The 15,720-nt window shown below is 35.8% G+C and overlaps 1 protein-coding gene across 2 annotated transcripts; it reads right to left on the bottom strand.

The window, feature by feature from the left end:
• Window positions 1-1,189: 1,189 nt before the first annotated feature.
• On the bottom strand, window positions 1,190-11,147 carry AIR3 (Subtilisin-like serine endopeptidase family protein). Of its 2 annotated transcripts, XM_028059710.2 has the most exons (12): window positions 11,108-11,147; window positions 10,840-10,966; window positions 10,621-10,736; window positions 10,444-10,541; window positions 10,187-10,351; window positions 9,511-9,619; window positions 4,366-4,900; window positions 3,079-3,173; window positions 2,757-3,002; window positions 2,572-2,686; window positions 2,263-2,476; window positions 1,190-1,917 (listed from the first exon to the last, which is right to left on the bottom strand). In XM_028059710.2, the coding sequence occupies exons 2-12, from the start codon at window positions 10,927-10,929 to the stop codon at window positions 1,367-1,369; spliced, it is 2,334 nt and encodes a 777-aa protein (XP_027915511.2). In that variant the 5' UTR covers window positions 10,930-10,966; window positions 11,108-11,147; the 3' UTR covers window positions 1,190-1,366. The 2 variants fall into 2 exon arrangements, with proteins under 2 accessions (XP_027915511.2, XP_027915510.2); XM_028059709.2 differs by lacking the exon at window positions 11,108-11,147 and having other exon boundaries at window positions 10,840-11,050.
• Between the last annotated feature and the right edge of the window lie 4,573 nt (window positions 11,148-15,720).

The following is a 15,720-nucleotide window of genomic DNA, read 5'->3' as shown; positions in this document are numbered from 1 at the left end:
GTGGCTTTATGAACTAAACGATGTTTATTATGTGTGTAGTCTTTATTGTGGAGATCGGTACTTTCGCATAAGGGTGTTCGATTTGGACTGGAATGAGGTTGTGTATCCTGGTAGAAGAAACAATGGTCTTGCTTGTGACCCTTTGTCCTCAGTAAGATTTTTCCAAGCATTTAGGGTGCGGTTCATTCCAAACACGGTATGGAACTTTAGTCTATTTTTTTTTTTTTAAATTGTAGTGTAGATGTGTAGTTATAGGCTTTCTGTTGATTGTTGTGATAGTTGTTGATAACCTTGCTCAATTACTTCCAAATATTTTGTGAGCACAAAGTTTCGTTTAACGATCGGGTGAAGTGGTATGATCCTTTGTCACAGAAGTTTGAAATATATGTGGACACAGATGAGGGTGGGAGGATGGTATTGTTTGGTTCTTGTCAGTACGTTTCATTCTATGGGTTCATTTCTCCTTGTTTCCTACATTTAAATTATGTAGGAAACTATATCTTTGTTCACAGGATCTTCTCAGCCGAAGGAGTTGAAATAGATTATAAGAGAGATTTGGGCAATGCTTGCAACAGCCAAGTTCAAGCTGGTTTTGGTGATTATGAGAAAATATTAAGTTCTTATGATGTTCAATCATTTTCTTTGGTATGGTTCATATTTATAGTTATGTGTTTATAATTTTAGTTTATATTTATGTTGTTTTAACACATTTTGTTTCAATGTAGTATATGGATGCGAAGTTTGTAAAAGAATGCTTGGTGAAGGGGAGAAAAACTTACGTGCTAACAAATGGTCAATCACAATATTGGAACTGCAAAATTCGTTAGACAGGAAGGAGTTCATTTGAATGTTATCTGTCATGCGGTTGGAAGAGATTTTGTAAGGAAAATGCAATTGGAAGAAATTCCACCATGCTTGGCCCCACCTTGCTTGGAGAACGAGCCATCAATGTGGTGTATATGTGTCAACAATTTAATAATTGTTGCTTTAAATAAAATAGGCAGTGTTTGTACTATATTTCTGGTTCGGAGAAAAATAAAATTCTTAGATAAACAATAACCGAAGACCGTTGCTTCTTTATATTTTATGTAATGATTTTTTAACCGTTAACATATAAATGTGGCCTAAAGCTTAAAATGGTGTAATGTTGAAATATGATTAGAGTAAGAAACTTCCAAGATTTTATAACTGGGAGATGACGAATTATGTTTTATTTCTCCTTGGAATCGTACTAAAAGTACAGCTAGTAAATTATATGATCAAACAAAGCCACTTGCGGGTTTCTTTATCAATGGTAAGAGATCACAATAAGGACAAATTTAGAAGATATATAATACAATTTGGAAAACTCTACCAATCAACTTCTTCAATTTCTACTTGTGAGGGCCTTCACAACTATTGGACTCCTGACATAATGGATGCCATCAGACCATATCAGTTTTCCAAACACGTAGTTATTCGTAGCCTTTCCTTTCATGATCTTAAAGGTTACTTTAAAGCGTTTTTCTTCACCAACATTTCTGAACTTTAAGATGCTTGGCTTCACAGAAACAGTGATTCCGTTCGGGTTTTGAACGTGAGCAATGTATGTCCTTGGAGAACCAACATTTTTCAATGTCCTCGTAACTGTCACTGAGTCAGAGAGATTTGGAACTGTGATTGAGGGATAATTCAGGTTGAGGAGACTAAATTTCTTGCGGCACACATATGACGAACCTTCTGTGAATACCGAGATTTGTGTCTCGTTGTATCCTAAAGCACATAAGAAGTTTAGGTAATCACCAATTGTTGTGTCATAAACTAATCCCGGATCCATTGCTATGTTTGGTTGAACATGTCCTGCCCCGTAACCGAATGGTGTTGACATGCCATCAGTAGCATTCAGCAGAGGCTCCACTTCATTATCGAGTGTTGTGGCTGAAAGTAGCAGAGGACAAATTATCAACTTGTTAGCAGCTATATTTACCTCTAACTAATCCAACTTGCGTATTTCTAACATATTTTAAGACAAAGTTTAGATGCAGTTTCATAAATGTTTTGTTTCACTGTTTGCTCGTGACAACCTCTGTTTTACAAATCAGAATGAAGATTAATTATTTCGATAATTCATGTAATAAAGGTATCTATTAAAGGTCGACAATCAGTTAATTATTGAGATGAAATCACAGTTCTTATCAACTAACAGTGCCTAATTTTTCTAAAGAGATTTATGGTAGATTGGTTTGAAGATAAAGGATTGAATTGTGAGAAACCTTGACTCACCTGTGGTCATGATTGCTGATTTAATAGCAGCTGGACTCCAGGAAGGATAGGAGGCTCTCAACAGTGCCACAATGGCTGAAACATGAGGACACGACATTGATGTTCCTGAGAGTGAATTATAAGGAATCCGACGCTTATCAAACACTTGATTGGTTGGTCCTTGGGCTTCAGTATAGGCTGCTATAACTGACACTCCCGGTGCAGTGACATCAGGCTGAATATTAGGACAAAGTAGAGTTGCTAGATAGTTATAGATCTAAGGCATGACAACAAATTTGAAGGAAAATTATAGTTGGTGAGTAATGGCACCTTTAGGATCTCTGGCACGACAATATTGGGCCCTTTTGATGAGAAAGCAGCCATAGACGGTGCTGGCTTAGTACCCAATTGAGTCTTTGGATGTGTAATATACGCCACTGGGAACCTAGCAATAGATTATTGTTTACATGTTGAATTGATGTAATTGGTGAAGAAAAATTAGAATGGGATCTTACTTTGTTGAGTTGATGTAATTGAAGACAGAAGTACCATCAGTGAAATTGATATGAGAAGCAGGAAGGACATGAGGATCAGCTATAATTTCATTGCCACTGGCCCTGTCATTAGCAAGGACCATTCCCACGGCACCAGCTAGTAAAGCTTGCTCTCCTTTGTCCACTCTCGCATTTATCCCTCGGAGACATACCACGATCTTTCCCCTCACCTTCTTGGGATCCAAGGTCCCATTCTGGCACAGCACGCTACATGCATGTCAAGTGTAAGTGCTGATTTTCAACCACTCATGCCAATAATGAGTTTCAGACGTTTTATACTTACGCATCTTCTGTTCTTGCACTGCCCAATTTACCATCTGTAGCTTTAATAATTGGGTACAACTTTTGTTCCAATCTTGCAGCTGATAAGCTTTCACCCTTCAAATCAACCAAACAACATTATTCACAAATTCCCAAATCGCTACATTTTGCAACACCAACAATTTAAAATAATGACTTTCATGGTATGTTGAAAACCAAAGAAAATTTATCAAATTCAAGGAGATTAAAAAAATGATAAATCGTGATTTATTGTTGAACCTTAAATTAAATTTAATGATAATTATGTCACCCCTTAACTTAAGAAGAATTAATAAAATTTATTTAAGCTGCATTATCCAGTTACATATAATGTTTAACAAAATTATGAATTTATTATTTTAAAAAGTCTATTTAAAATTATTTCTTGTTAGTTTTGTTTTTTTGTAAGAGAATGATTTCTTGTTAACTAGTTGCAATATTAGTTAACACTTTAAACTTTCACACTTTGTTTCGTTCAATGAAAGTTAAAAATTGAAAATAAAAAGTAGATCCACCACAAAATAAAATTGAACAATAAGAGAAAGAATGAGTCATAGAAAAAAGCGAGGTCAAGTTACCAATTAGATCTTTAATCTTGTTATTTCTATTTTACTTCATCCAAATTACAAATTCTGAACAACAAATATAGCGAAAATAAAATTTAACCTTTCCCATTCTTCTACTTTAATTTTAATGAATCTAAAATCTTTTTTCATTCATTGATTTTTATGTAGTTATTTTCACCTTGTTTTTCTTTTTAAAAAATCTTATCGGTGAAAACGACACTCATCAAAATAATAAATTCTAATATCAGTTATACTTTGTATATAAAACTAATAAGATAATTATTTTTAGTCCATCAAATTTGATATATTATTTCTGATGATTCACTGATTCAAATTTTCCATTCTTTTACTCTACTCAACATTTGTCACTGTATATTAATAAGTGACATAAGTTTTTGAAAGTTTATTAAAATTTTAAATACGATTTTAGTGGTCCCAAAATAAAAACTTGTATATTTTGAATTTCTAATTAAAAAACTTATATATTTTAGTACTTTCATTTTTTTGAAATACTAATTTTACCTTGAACCATTTCTATTTCATTCTCACAAATCTAAAATCTCAGGTAAAGGCGCAATAATCCCTATACCAACTAAAAGAAGCATTTATCAAAGCTTATCTAACAATGCTATCCAAATAATCCTTATAGATAACTCGAAAACCTTGTAGCATTGTTAAAAATAGTAGTGGGAAAAGGAGAAAACCTTGAAGGTGATATCGTCACCGAGGACAACATAAGCTGGGAATTCTCTATCCATGGTGCTGGCGGCAACCGTAAGATGCCAGGGTGCAAGATTTTCTACAGTGGCATCCGCAGGCCCACTATTTCCGGCGGAGCAAACCACCACAATTCCTTGCTTGGCTGCATGGAATGATCCAATCGCCACGCTGTCATTCAGCAGGCTGGAGGCTGAGCCACCGAGCGACACTGATAGCACATCGACACCGTCGTGGATGGCCTCGTCAAATGCGGCCAAGATATCAGCGTCGAAGCACTCGTCACCGGCGACGGGGGGCCAGCAGACCTTGTAGGCCGCCACGCGGGCTTTGGGCGCGCCGCCCTTGGCTGTTCCGAAGCCCTGGCCGAAGACGCTAACTCCAGGGACAGCGTTGCCGGCAGCTGTAGAGAGGGTGTGGGAGCCATGGCCTTCCTTGTCGCGTGGGGATTCAAAGGAGGAGTCCAGTGGGCCCGCTGCCGAGGCGTAGCCCTTGTTGAAATACCTTGCACCGATTAGCTTCCTGGATACGCATTCAACATCTTCAACTTAGTGCGTTTAATTCAAAACACTTCTTTATCTTTAATATATATATTCAGAGAAGTGAGATCTCAAGACTAATATAATATCATATTAAATAAATAAAAATTATTTATTGTTTTACTTTATAATCTTGTTTTATTAATTACAAAACCTCGTATCTTTTTAACATGTAAAGATAAAAAAATAAGATAAAGGATTAAACTAACAGTCCAATTAACGACAAAATTTAATTAAAAATATAAAAAAAATTATAACTATCTAATAAAAAAATTTAATACCAACTCAATCAAATATACTCATATTTATAAAAAACTTAAAATTTTATTAAAATTTTATTAAAAGTTATTAACTTTGGTGACAAACCTTTTAAAATAATAAAAAAAAATAGATAATACGTTAGACCGATACATGAATTCTAATAAATTTTAATGATTCATGAAATAAATATAAGATCTAAATTCATATGATTCAGCTCATATCTTTGGATGTCGGAGATGTTGTGGCCCCAATTTTTTAAATTTTGTATATGTATAATAAAAATTTATGAATTAAGTTAAGTAAAACTTTAATTTTCTTTATAAAACACAAGTCAGTTTCATTCCCAAAACACTCTCACTTTCCTTCGTTTCCAATTTCTCCTCTCAGTTCCTCGTCACTCTCTAATAGCTTGAGCTCTTGTTCATCATCTAAACGCTTCCTTTTTCCTCTCTTCTTGATTTAGCATAAACACTTGAGGCAATTGCAGAATCCTCCGTTCAGGCTGAACATTTTCCTCCTTTGCGTAAGTTGTCACCCAAGCGAGAACTTATTGCTTGAGCGAGAGAAGTCTCGCCTGAACAAGAACTCGTAGAGTTTTTATCTGCTCTCTGTTTTGAGCCTCGCTCAAGTGAGAATGACCCGCTTAGACGAGAGAACATATGTCGCTTGGACGAGACCTTTTGGCTTGAGCGAGAACTACTACAATAGAGTATTTAGTTTCTGTGAGTTATGGATGAATTAATACCTTTAATTCTAAAGCATGAATCAGGAGAATGAGCGTGTATGAGATGGTGTTTGATAACAAGTGTGAATTTAATGTGTGATTTCGAATAGGAGAGATGTTGTGATTTGAGAATTCCAAGGAGAAATTCTAAAGAGTATGTTTTTAGTGTGTGTAAAGGCATAAAGACTCACTATTGGAGGTATCCTAAGTTCCTTTGAAAAAGAAGTATTAACTATTTGAATGTTGCTCTGGCTTAACTTTATTGTAACAGTTGGACCTTCATTCGTTCCTTCCATATTTTGTGCAACCATTTTGGAATAGCTCCCACCTCAAATATGTTTCTTTATTTCTTTAAGTTTAAGAGTTATCCTCAGCAAATGTGGGCTTCTATAAGTAATGTTATTGGTAGAGGTTTATTAAGATTATTCAAATTTTCCTACAAAGGATTAAGTGTGCTTTTCTAAATATTCAAGCACCCCCTCACAATCTAACCCTATCAGAGGGCTTCCCTTTATATCAGACTAGGAAACCCCATCTTTAAGGTGCTCAATAGGTGGAAGACCTTGAAATACCCGAGCAGGAACATTGCCCCATGCTAGAACGATTGGACACCTTTTTTAGACTAAGGAATTATTATGCCTTGAATATGGACGAGTAGATTAAAATTTTACATTGGTATAAATCCTTACTTGTTCTTATCTCAAATACTTTTATTTTTATTTCTAACTAAGTGTTTTCCACAAAAGCTTAAATGTTGATATCTAGAAAAGAGTTAGCCCAATGACTTAAGCAAATCAGGAATGCCCAGGCTTCGAAAGTTGCCTCCTCTACTCGGGGGGAGATGCCAAAGAGGCCCTTAGTTCTGATAAAGAGCCCACACCTTTCGACTAGCTCTTAACTAAGCGTGAAGTTATTAAAGGAAAAAAGATTGCTACCGCTGCAGGTGTTGTCACATCTTAGGGTTTTTCGATAGGGTTCATTACGATGAGATTACATAAATGTGATATGAGCCTAACCCATTAAGGAATTGACACCAACCAAAAACCTTATCCCTTTGTTTGGATGAAGCGTTTCAACAATTCTAAGAAATTGAAATGCAATGCATTTGAATTTGCTACAATTGAATTCTCTTCATTTTTTAAATAATTTGTTTGGATAAAGTAATTGAAATATCTTACATTTCAATTTCTTGTTTGGATAAAATAATTGAATTTCTCTTATGAGATAAACTTTCATTTTAACAATATTTATTTTAATATATAAAAATTTGAAATTAAATTTAAAAAATATATTAGTCAATTTAAAATATTTAAATTCAATCAAATTTCATTTGGGTCGACTCAACTAAATTCGACAAATTTTTTGCCGACATAAACTCAGTTCAATTTGGCCAAATATAGGTCAAGGTCGACTTGGTTGAATTTGACTAGGGACGAGTCAGCCAAATTTGATCGAGGTTGACTCAGCCAAATTTGGTTGAAATTCTGATGGATCCAACTCGATTAAATTTCGCCAAATTTCGGCTAGGGCCAACTCTGCTGCATTCAGCCAATTTTGGTCGGGGATGACTCAGTCCAATTCGACTGGGTCGACTCTGCCGAATTTCAGCCAGAGTTGACTCGACAAAATTTTGGTTGGGGCTTATTTAGCTAAGTTTTGCCAAATTTTGGCTAGGATCAATTCAGCCAATTTTTGGAGGGCACCACTTGGGCCGAATTTTGGTCGGCGAAATTTTGCCAAATTTCAGTTGGTGCCAACTCGACCAAATTTTTGTAAAATTTCGGTCAGGGTCAACTCAACCAAATTTGTCCAAATTTCTCTCTTGGCCAACTAGGTTAAATATGACAAAAATTTTGATCGAGGTCAATTCGGTCAAAATCAGCCAAGGTTGACTCTATCGAAGTTGACCACTATTTGGCCAGGGTCAACTTGGCCAAATTTCGAACATATCAGACTCGACATAATTCAACATAGTTTCAGCTAAGTTCAACTTTGGTTTTATTTGACCAAATTTTTGTCGGGGACAACTTCATTGAATTTGGCAGAATTTTATTCGGAGTCAACTCGGTCGAATTCAACCCAATTTCGTACGAGGTCGATCCAATTGAATTTCAATCGGGACCAACTCTGCCAAATTGGACCAAATTTGATAGATTCAGCCCTGGTTAAATTCCGACAGCACCGACTGAATTAGGTCAAGTCGGTCGCGACCAAAATTTGGTCGTACTAGGTTCTGACCAAATTTCGATCAAGTTGTCTCCAACCAAATTCGTTTGAGTTAGCCGTAGCCAAATATTTAGTCAAACTTCGTCGAGTTCGCCCTAACTGAAATTTGTATGAATTCAGGCAAGTCAGTCCGAATCAAATTTCAACCAAGTTGGCACCAAACAAAATTTGATCGAGTTCACCCGAGTTTGTCTTAGTCGATTGTTGGTCGAGTCGAGCCCGACCTCTTTTTATCTTGACCAATGAGGAATCCCACAATGTGTGAAATTTCAATTTCTTTCTCTTTTTTTAGTGAATTTTAAATTTTATTATTTTAGTTATTTGAATTACCTTCTTAAAATTCCTCAATTTCAATTTCTTTTTAATTTCTTCATCAAAACAAGTTATTTTACTTCAAAGAAATTCAAATTCTTTAAATAAATAAATTAACTCTCTTAAATTGTTTCATTCACACACAACATATAATAATAAGTTTATGAATTTTTTTTTTATATAATATTTAACTTTGTTATTTTATCCCATAAATAATTTACACTCATACTTCGATTATTCTCAACATAATAACATAGTTATACTTAGGCAAATTATAAATTTATAGCATTTACTTCATTTAGACTTTACTTTTAATTTAAGACGCACATTTTAAATAATTAGTCTTAATTTTTATTATGCAAGAACTTATTATAATTAATTAGTTCTACAGACATAAGAATCCAAGTTGAGTTTTAAGAATTCTCTTACGTTAAATGGCAAGAATATTGATTCTTACTATTCAAAAAAGTTTTCATTCAATCAGCACATCTCCTTAAATGCTCAATTTCGGTCCACTTGTTTGGTTAAAATCTTTTTAAATTAGCATAATCAACGAATAATACTTTTTTTTAGAAATTGATAAATTATAAATATATTTTATTAAGAAATAATTTTTAAATTTATGAAAACAATATGTGGTCAACTTTGAAAGATTGAGCCACGACAGAAATCAATTGGGCGGTGAGTTTTTGCGGCACATATCTTTCATTTAATTTCATTCTCGTAAGTCTAAAAATGATACAAAATAATAAGAAAACGAAAACTAGTAAGTCAAAAAATGCACAATTCAAATGAATGCACTTAAACCTTTTCATTGAATGCCAATTAAATAAGAGTGCCCAAAGATAAAAGGTGGGAGGAATTCAAGAAATAGCTAATCATAATAGATTTTTCAAAGAGATCATCGAGAACATGGACAGAAACTCAACTCACAATTAATACTATTTTTATTCCAAAATTTTAAGATAATAGATTTTTATTTTTACATTATATTTATCTTTTTTATTTTTACTCGATGAATGATTTGGATTACTCAAAGAATATCGAAGAAACTCAAACGAAAATAGTACCTGTTGCATCGAAAAGTATGATCAACTCCATTGTCACAGATTCCTCTCCACTTTGATGGAATTGGTCCCAATCCTTCTTCACTAAAGCTATTTGATTCAGGCCAAACACCTAAAAGTATGTGGTGGGAGCAAAAGATTGGAAAGAGTGTGATCAAAATAAGATAAGCATAAAAGAAGATTCTACTTCTACAATCTATCCTTTTCAATCTCATCCAAATGCCCCTTAAAGCTATCATCAGGTCTTGTTTTAATTCTCATTGCCCCCACCCACAGGTTGGCCAACATTTTGAATTGAAGCTGAAGTATGCCCTTACCAATTTTTTTGGTGCTGAAGTAATATAACCACAAAAAGTTTGGAACATGATCAGGTTATTGATAACATTTCTAATATGGGAAATCGGTGTAATGTATAAATTAGAAAATATTGTAAGTGTACTTAGAAAAGAAGTAGTGTACAAGCTATTGACTACAAGATTCAAATTAATAATATATTAACGTTTTTGAAATGATCGAAGTTTAGAAACAGATCACGTGAGTGTAGTAGTCAACGATCTAGATAAAAACATTATAATAAGAAGAAGAATAGTAATAATAATGAAACCCAATTAGTTGGAAGCTGTTGTTGACCAGTTTGAAAAGAATAACAAGTTTTAAGCACATAAATCAGGAAACTTACCTGTATCCAGGTTTCCAATTATGACTCCTTCACCAAATCTGGCTTTCTTCCAGATTGAGGTAGATGGGATGATCCCTTTATGCTCTAGCCCCATGAATTCCCATGAACGAGTGGTGTGTAGCTTTCTCCCACTGTTCTTAAAAACTGATAACACTTTGGGGTGCTCTACAAGCAAGTTTGGAGAAGAAGGGTAGGCTCGTAAAGAGAGAAAGGGAACACAGAGAATAGGAAAAAAAAGGAGGATATATGATTCTTACTTGCTATCTCGGCAGCTACTTCTTCTTCCAAAGTTGCAGCAAAACCATTGATGTGTCTTGTGTATGAGTAAAAGATGGAGTCCTTGGCTGTATTATGACTACAAAAATGCAAACTCAAACATTTCAATTGGTGCAAATTTGTACCAATAAGATGCTGTAATTGTAGCTTTTTCAAACCTTCCCAAGTAAGATTCCAGAAACTCATAGTGGGACTGTGTGACTTGATTGAAGTCAACGAAAGATGAAGATAATGCTGGGCCGTGTGAGTGAGCTCCCAAGTACACCACATATGACTACAATTGAAATGGCGCAGAGATTAGAGCACAACCTAGGATTTTATCTTTTCAACTGTTTTTCTTTTATCTTCATTCAAGATTGCAAATTGCCAGGCCTCACCTTTTTCACTGCAAAGCTGGGTCTCTGCAGTAGACACACAAGAAGAATTTGGAGGAGAAGTTGGATGATGGTTGAACTTGGTAGCCTCATTGTTTACCCTATAGGAAGCTTCTCCTTCGCCTTTCTCCTTGTTTTGAATGAAACAGAAACAAAACCTTGGGTTATATAAGGTAACAATCCTTGTAAAAACATAAAGTTAGTGTACTTTGTTTACATATCAATCGGATTCAGTTCACCAATATCCGAGAAACTAAAACAAAAAGCGTACCTATTGCAGTGGTCACATATTATTCCACACTCCACTTTTGATGGAATTGGTCCCAATCCTCCCTCAAAGAGTGTGATAAAAAAATAAGATAAGAATATTGTAAATAATAAAAATCCTACATCATGGTCCTGTTTCAGTTCTCATTGGCCCCACCAATTTTTCACGCCTAGAGTTTAGGCAACTTTTTGAATATGAAGCTGATGTATGGCATTACCAACTTTTTTATTGGTGACCTTATCATGACATCCTTGGACTGTATCCAGCTTGCCACTTGTAGCCCCACCTTACAGCATAAGCACACCCTTTTTATTTTATTCAATGGACAGAACTCATAATAATGTGTACTTCTGTCCCAATCTAACTACCATTTATGACCAACCTTATGCCTAAAAATATATATACAGACTAAATTTTATCACACTTTGTTGAGTTTTAAATTGTTTAAAATAATAATATGTAACAGAAAAAAAAATCCAATATATATATATATATATATATATATATATTATATATAACTGACAAATGACAAGAAGAAGTTGACCACATTGCAAAGGTGGTCCCTTTGTGATAAAACAACTGGAAGTCGGCTACTCCGTTAGTATTCTCCAACCTTTTCACGTTCATTGTAATCTAACCACAAAAAGTCTTGCCGAATATGTAGCAATTGTTAGAAAAATATGACGAAAACACAATAAATAAATTTTATGGCGAATGAAAGATCTATTCATGGTGTACTTCTTGAATATTTTTAGATACTCGGTGGGTAACCAATTTATTGAGTCTATAATGATTTAATTAAGAAAAATAAAAGGATGTACTTTTTATGGGCTCCCGACTCATTATATAATTTAAATATGCAACCCTTGCATCAGGTTTGAGAAGAGAAAAAAATAGAGTGAGACATAGAGAAAGAAGTTGTGAGTGTCTCTGGTGAGAAGCCATTAGAGATAGTGAAGAAGAAGAAAAGAGCAACCGATTTATCCTGTGCAAGTCTGTGCAGAAAAGCTACCTTGGAGAAAAGATTTCATTCCTCTTCTCATATATTGGGGTTCACTCTATTGTTTATTTAAAGTATCCATTGGGGTTTGTTATCCACCTCACCTTGTTGATGAAGATAATAATGATCCGTTTATCCTTGGAATCTCCAAAAGAATTTGTGGTGGTGTACCCATTAACTTTTATTAGTGGAAGTTCTTACTGCACAAGATCCTGTGGGTTTTTCCTCCATATTGAGGATTTTCCACGTTAAAAGTTTTGGTGTTTGTCGGTTTCTCCCTTCTCTATTTTATGCATTTTATTATTTTGCATATTATTTATTCAGAGAAGATTTGATCTGGGTTTTGCTTTCGCACTTGGTGATTTGTTTTTCTTTGAGATCTTCCCAACACTCAGAACTAACAAGAACTCTTTTTATAGAGTAGAAAAATAAACCCAAGATCATAGAATGATAAGAAAAGAAGAGAGTTTGAGCAAGGAGTTGTGAATCTTTTTTTACCTTTTGGATAGCACTAAAATACCTATTTATAGGTTAAAATGCACCAGTGCATGAAGGGCTTTTGGCAGCAGTTGTTTTTATGTTCTGCACCGGTTCCTGAACCAAAGCATATAGGGACGAGGCCAAAAGCCTTCACCTTTTGGCCTCGGGTGTAACTCGAAGCCATAGATCCACGTTTATGTTTCGGTTATCCTGGAAACTGAGGCCATAGAGTCTCTAAATTTTTAGAGATTCATTGCAGCGAACCTCACTACCGTTCGCCGCAGCGAACCTCACTACCGTTCACAGCAGCGACCCTCACCACCATTACCTCGTCGCGAACTCCACCGTAGTGAACCTCACCACCGTTCGAAACCCTAATCGCGAGAGATCACTACGCTGCCTCCATCTTTAACGCAGGAGCGATCTAGATCGCGCCTGAACCACCTCTGCACCACGAACAAAAAAATGCGAGTTCTTCTCCGTCACGAACACGAACTCTGCACCTCTGAACCATCTCCATAGCAGCACCTTCGAACCTTCATCAGAGCAACCGCATCAGACCATTGCGGCAGCAATCCGCCATGAACACGAACTCGCTGGAACAAACCCACCTTCATGCACCTTTGACGTATAGCCACAACGCCACAACAAAGTGGCACAGAGTAATGACAACCTTCATCGGAGCACAGTGGTGGTTGTGGTGGACGGTGGCGCAATGGTGCGATAGAGTGTGGTGGAGTTCGCGCGAAGAGAAACAACAACTTCAAGTTTGGGACGAAGATGAATAGTGATGGGTTCGTGAATTTGGAACCCTGAAAATGGAATATGGCCTCAGTTCAATTAATAACTGAGGCATATAGTGGAATAGGCCTTGGTTCTATTCCACCCGAGGCCAAAGCCTCTGCTATTAGTGGCAATTTTGAAAATTTGGGGAACTTTGAGGCGTTATAGGCCTCAGTTGAGTGATAACTGAAGCATAAAAGCCCTTATAGGCTTCGGTTGGATTGGGACCCGAGGCAAAAAAATTCAAAAATGCCACTGCGTCTTTATAGGCTTTGGTTCCACAATAATGCAGAACTGACAACGCTCCTCCATAAGGCGATGTAAAAACGCGATTCTACACTAGTGATGGGTTGAGAAAACCCAACCTCCTACGCCAACGTTCCTCCATGAGCCGCGGAACTGACAACTCACCCACTATACTTGCAAAAGAGGAAATGCAATTGTGCAGCTGGATTTTGCAATTAATTGTTGCCAAATAATGAAGGAGTCATGGCAGAAAAGGTGGGCTTCAATTCAAGCAATCAAAAACAAACTATAATGCTAAGAAATTCTTTTTGCAATATTATATAAACTTTGTTTTTACAACAATCCTCCACATAATGAAAAAGGAAGAGATAGAAAGAACAAAAGAAGAAAATCCTTAGTCTCACATAGGATGTAATGCATTATAGCTAGTATTACATGTTATATGAACTAATCATAGATTGAGAAACTTAAAACACATGTAGTTGGTATAATAAGATATATGAACCAAAACACTTAGTGTGTGTTAGCGGTTTATCAATCACAATACACCATCACAATTCTTGTTTTTATCGTTATATTGTGCTTATTAGGCCATGCACGTGCCTAGTATTCATGAGTGCTATAGAAATCATATCAAGATCTCATACAAGTGGCCACACTCAACCATCATATAGGGGATTTCATTAAGTGCATGCTGTAAGACCCGTGAAATTGAAGTAATTAAATAATTAATAAATTAATAAATACGATTAGTGGGAGCCTTTATGGCATTTAATTCTGACATGTATGATGTGGAAAAGTATTAGCTCAACTGTTGAGAGTACTTGGTTGTTATGAGAGGACTTGGGTTCAAGTCCTATATGTGCTATTTAATTTATAATTATTTTTCATAATTATGCATGATCATGTTGAGTGATAATAAAATCTTAGAATTATAAGAATTATCAAAAAAACATGAATTGGTTGAATGGTTGTGCATTGATTTGACATTACTTTTAATTGCTTAATGATTAAACGTATGTCGTATAGTATGTTATTGCATGATCAATATCTATCCTTGTTGAATTTCGTGTTTCTGGGAATTTTTTCAGAAACCGCCTGGCGGGTGATGGACTACCGCCAGGCGACACATGTTGTTCTTCCTGTTTTCTGGGTTCCTTTAAGGAACCTCCTGGCGGTGAGCACTGTGCCGCCAGTCGACACAAAAATAGCAACCCAGTTTTCTGGGTTTTTGATGAATTGCCTGGCGGTGATGAACACCCGCCAGGCGACGTGAGTTAATTTGGCTCGATTTTAGTGTTTTGGGGTTTTTGGGTTGATTCTATTCGGGAGAAAAGGTAGTGCTAACTGTCTGGAAATGATTGGAAGCCCGAATTCGCTGAAGTATATAAAATTGAAGGTTCGATGGGGATAAAATTGTATGAATGTGAATTTTAGGGTTGATGAAATGGGGATTTCATAGTGGCACTAGATTAAGTGGTAAGGTTAGTGGAATTTCGTATATGGAGGAGTCCTATGAAGAAATAGTGAATATAAACACGTAAAGGCAGCCTATTGGAGCATAAATCGAGTGGAATCAAAATTGTAGGAGTTGGACAAGGTTCGCAGGCGTTGAGGAGATTTCTGGGTTCTTGGAACAGCAAGAACCGCCTGACGGGACCCAATTGGCCGCCAGGAGCCATACCAGTGATGTGTGGCACTCTAATTCACGAAAAACGTTGTTTTTTGTACTTTTCGCGGAACAGGAACAGCCCGGCGGTAATATAGTCCCGCCAGGCGCCACCTTCCCCACTTGTGGGCATTAGGCGCCACCATTTTTTTCTAGTTTGCGCAGTTTTCGTAAAATTGCATTTCCGGATTCGTTAACTGTCCGATTTAGTTGAAATTTTGACAAGTGGTCCATAACATGTAGTTCTTCACTTTGAACGGTGGAGATTTGATTTGGATGTTAGCATTTAGAGATATACGTTACTCAAGATTGCTGATTTTGGAGTCTTTAAAATACATGAATAAGCTCTTGATAATTCCAAGTATCTTATAATGAAGCATGAATGGGTTATGAGGTAAGTATATATCAATTTGAATGTTCCTTTGGGTTTTTCACATG

Source organism: Vigna unguiculata, chromosome 3 (assembly GCF_037176805.1).
Source record: "Vigna unguiculata cultivar grain cowpea cultivar isolate G323 ecotype 2 chromosome 3, ASM3717680v1, whole genome shotgun sequence".
In the NCBI taxonomy this organism is placed as follows: Eukaryota; Viridiplantae; Streptophyta; class Magnoliopsida; order Fabales; family Fabaceae; genus Vigna; species Vigna unguiculata.
This window is presented reverse-complemented; position numbering and strand designations above follow the sequence as displayed.

Coding starts and splice junctions, on each gene's coding strand:
- AIR3 (XM_028059710.2), bottom strand. CDS start 10,929: ATGAGGCTACCAAGTTCAACCATCATCCAACTTCTCCTCCAAATTCTT. Junction 10,737..10,839: donor CCAGCTTTGCAGTGAAAAAG/GTGAGGCCTGGC, acceptor TTTCAATTGTAG/TCATATGTGGTGTACTTGGG. Junction 2,477..2,571: donor TCGTGCCAGAGATCCTAAAG/GTGCCATTACTC, acceptor CCTAATATTCAG/CCTGATGTCACTGCACCGGG.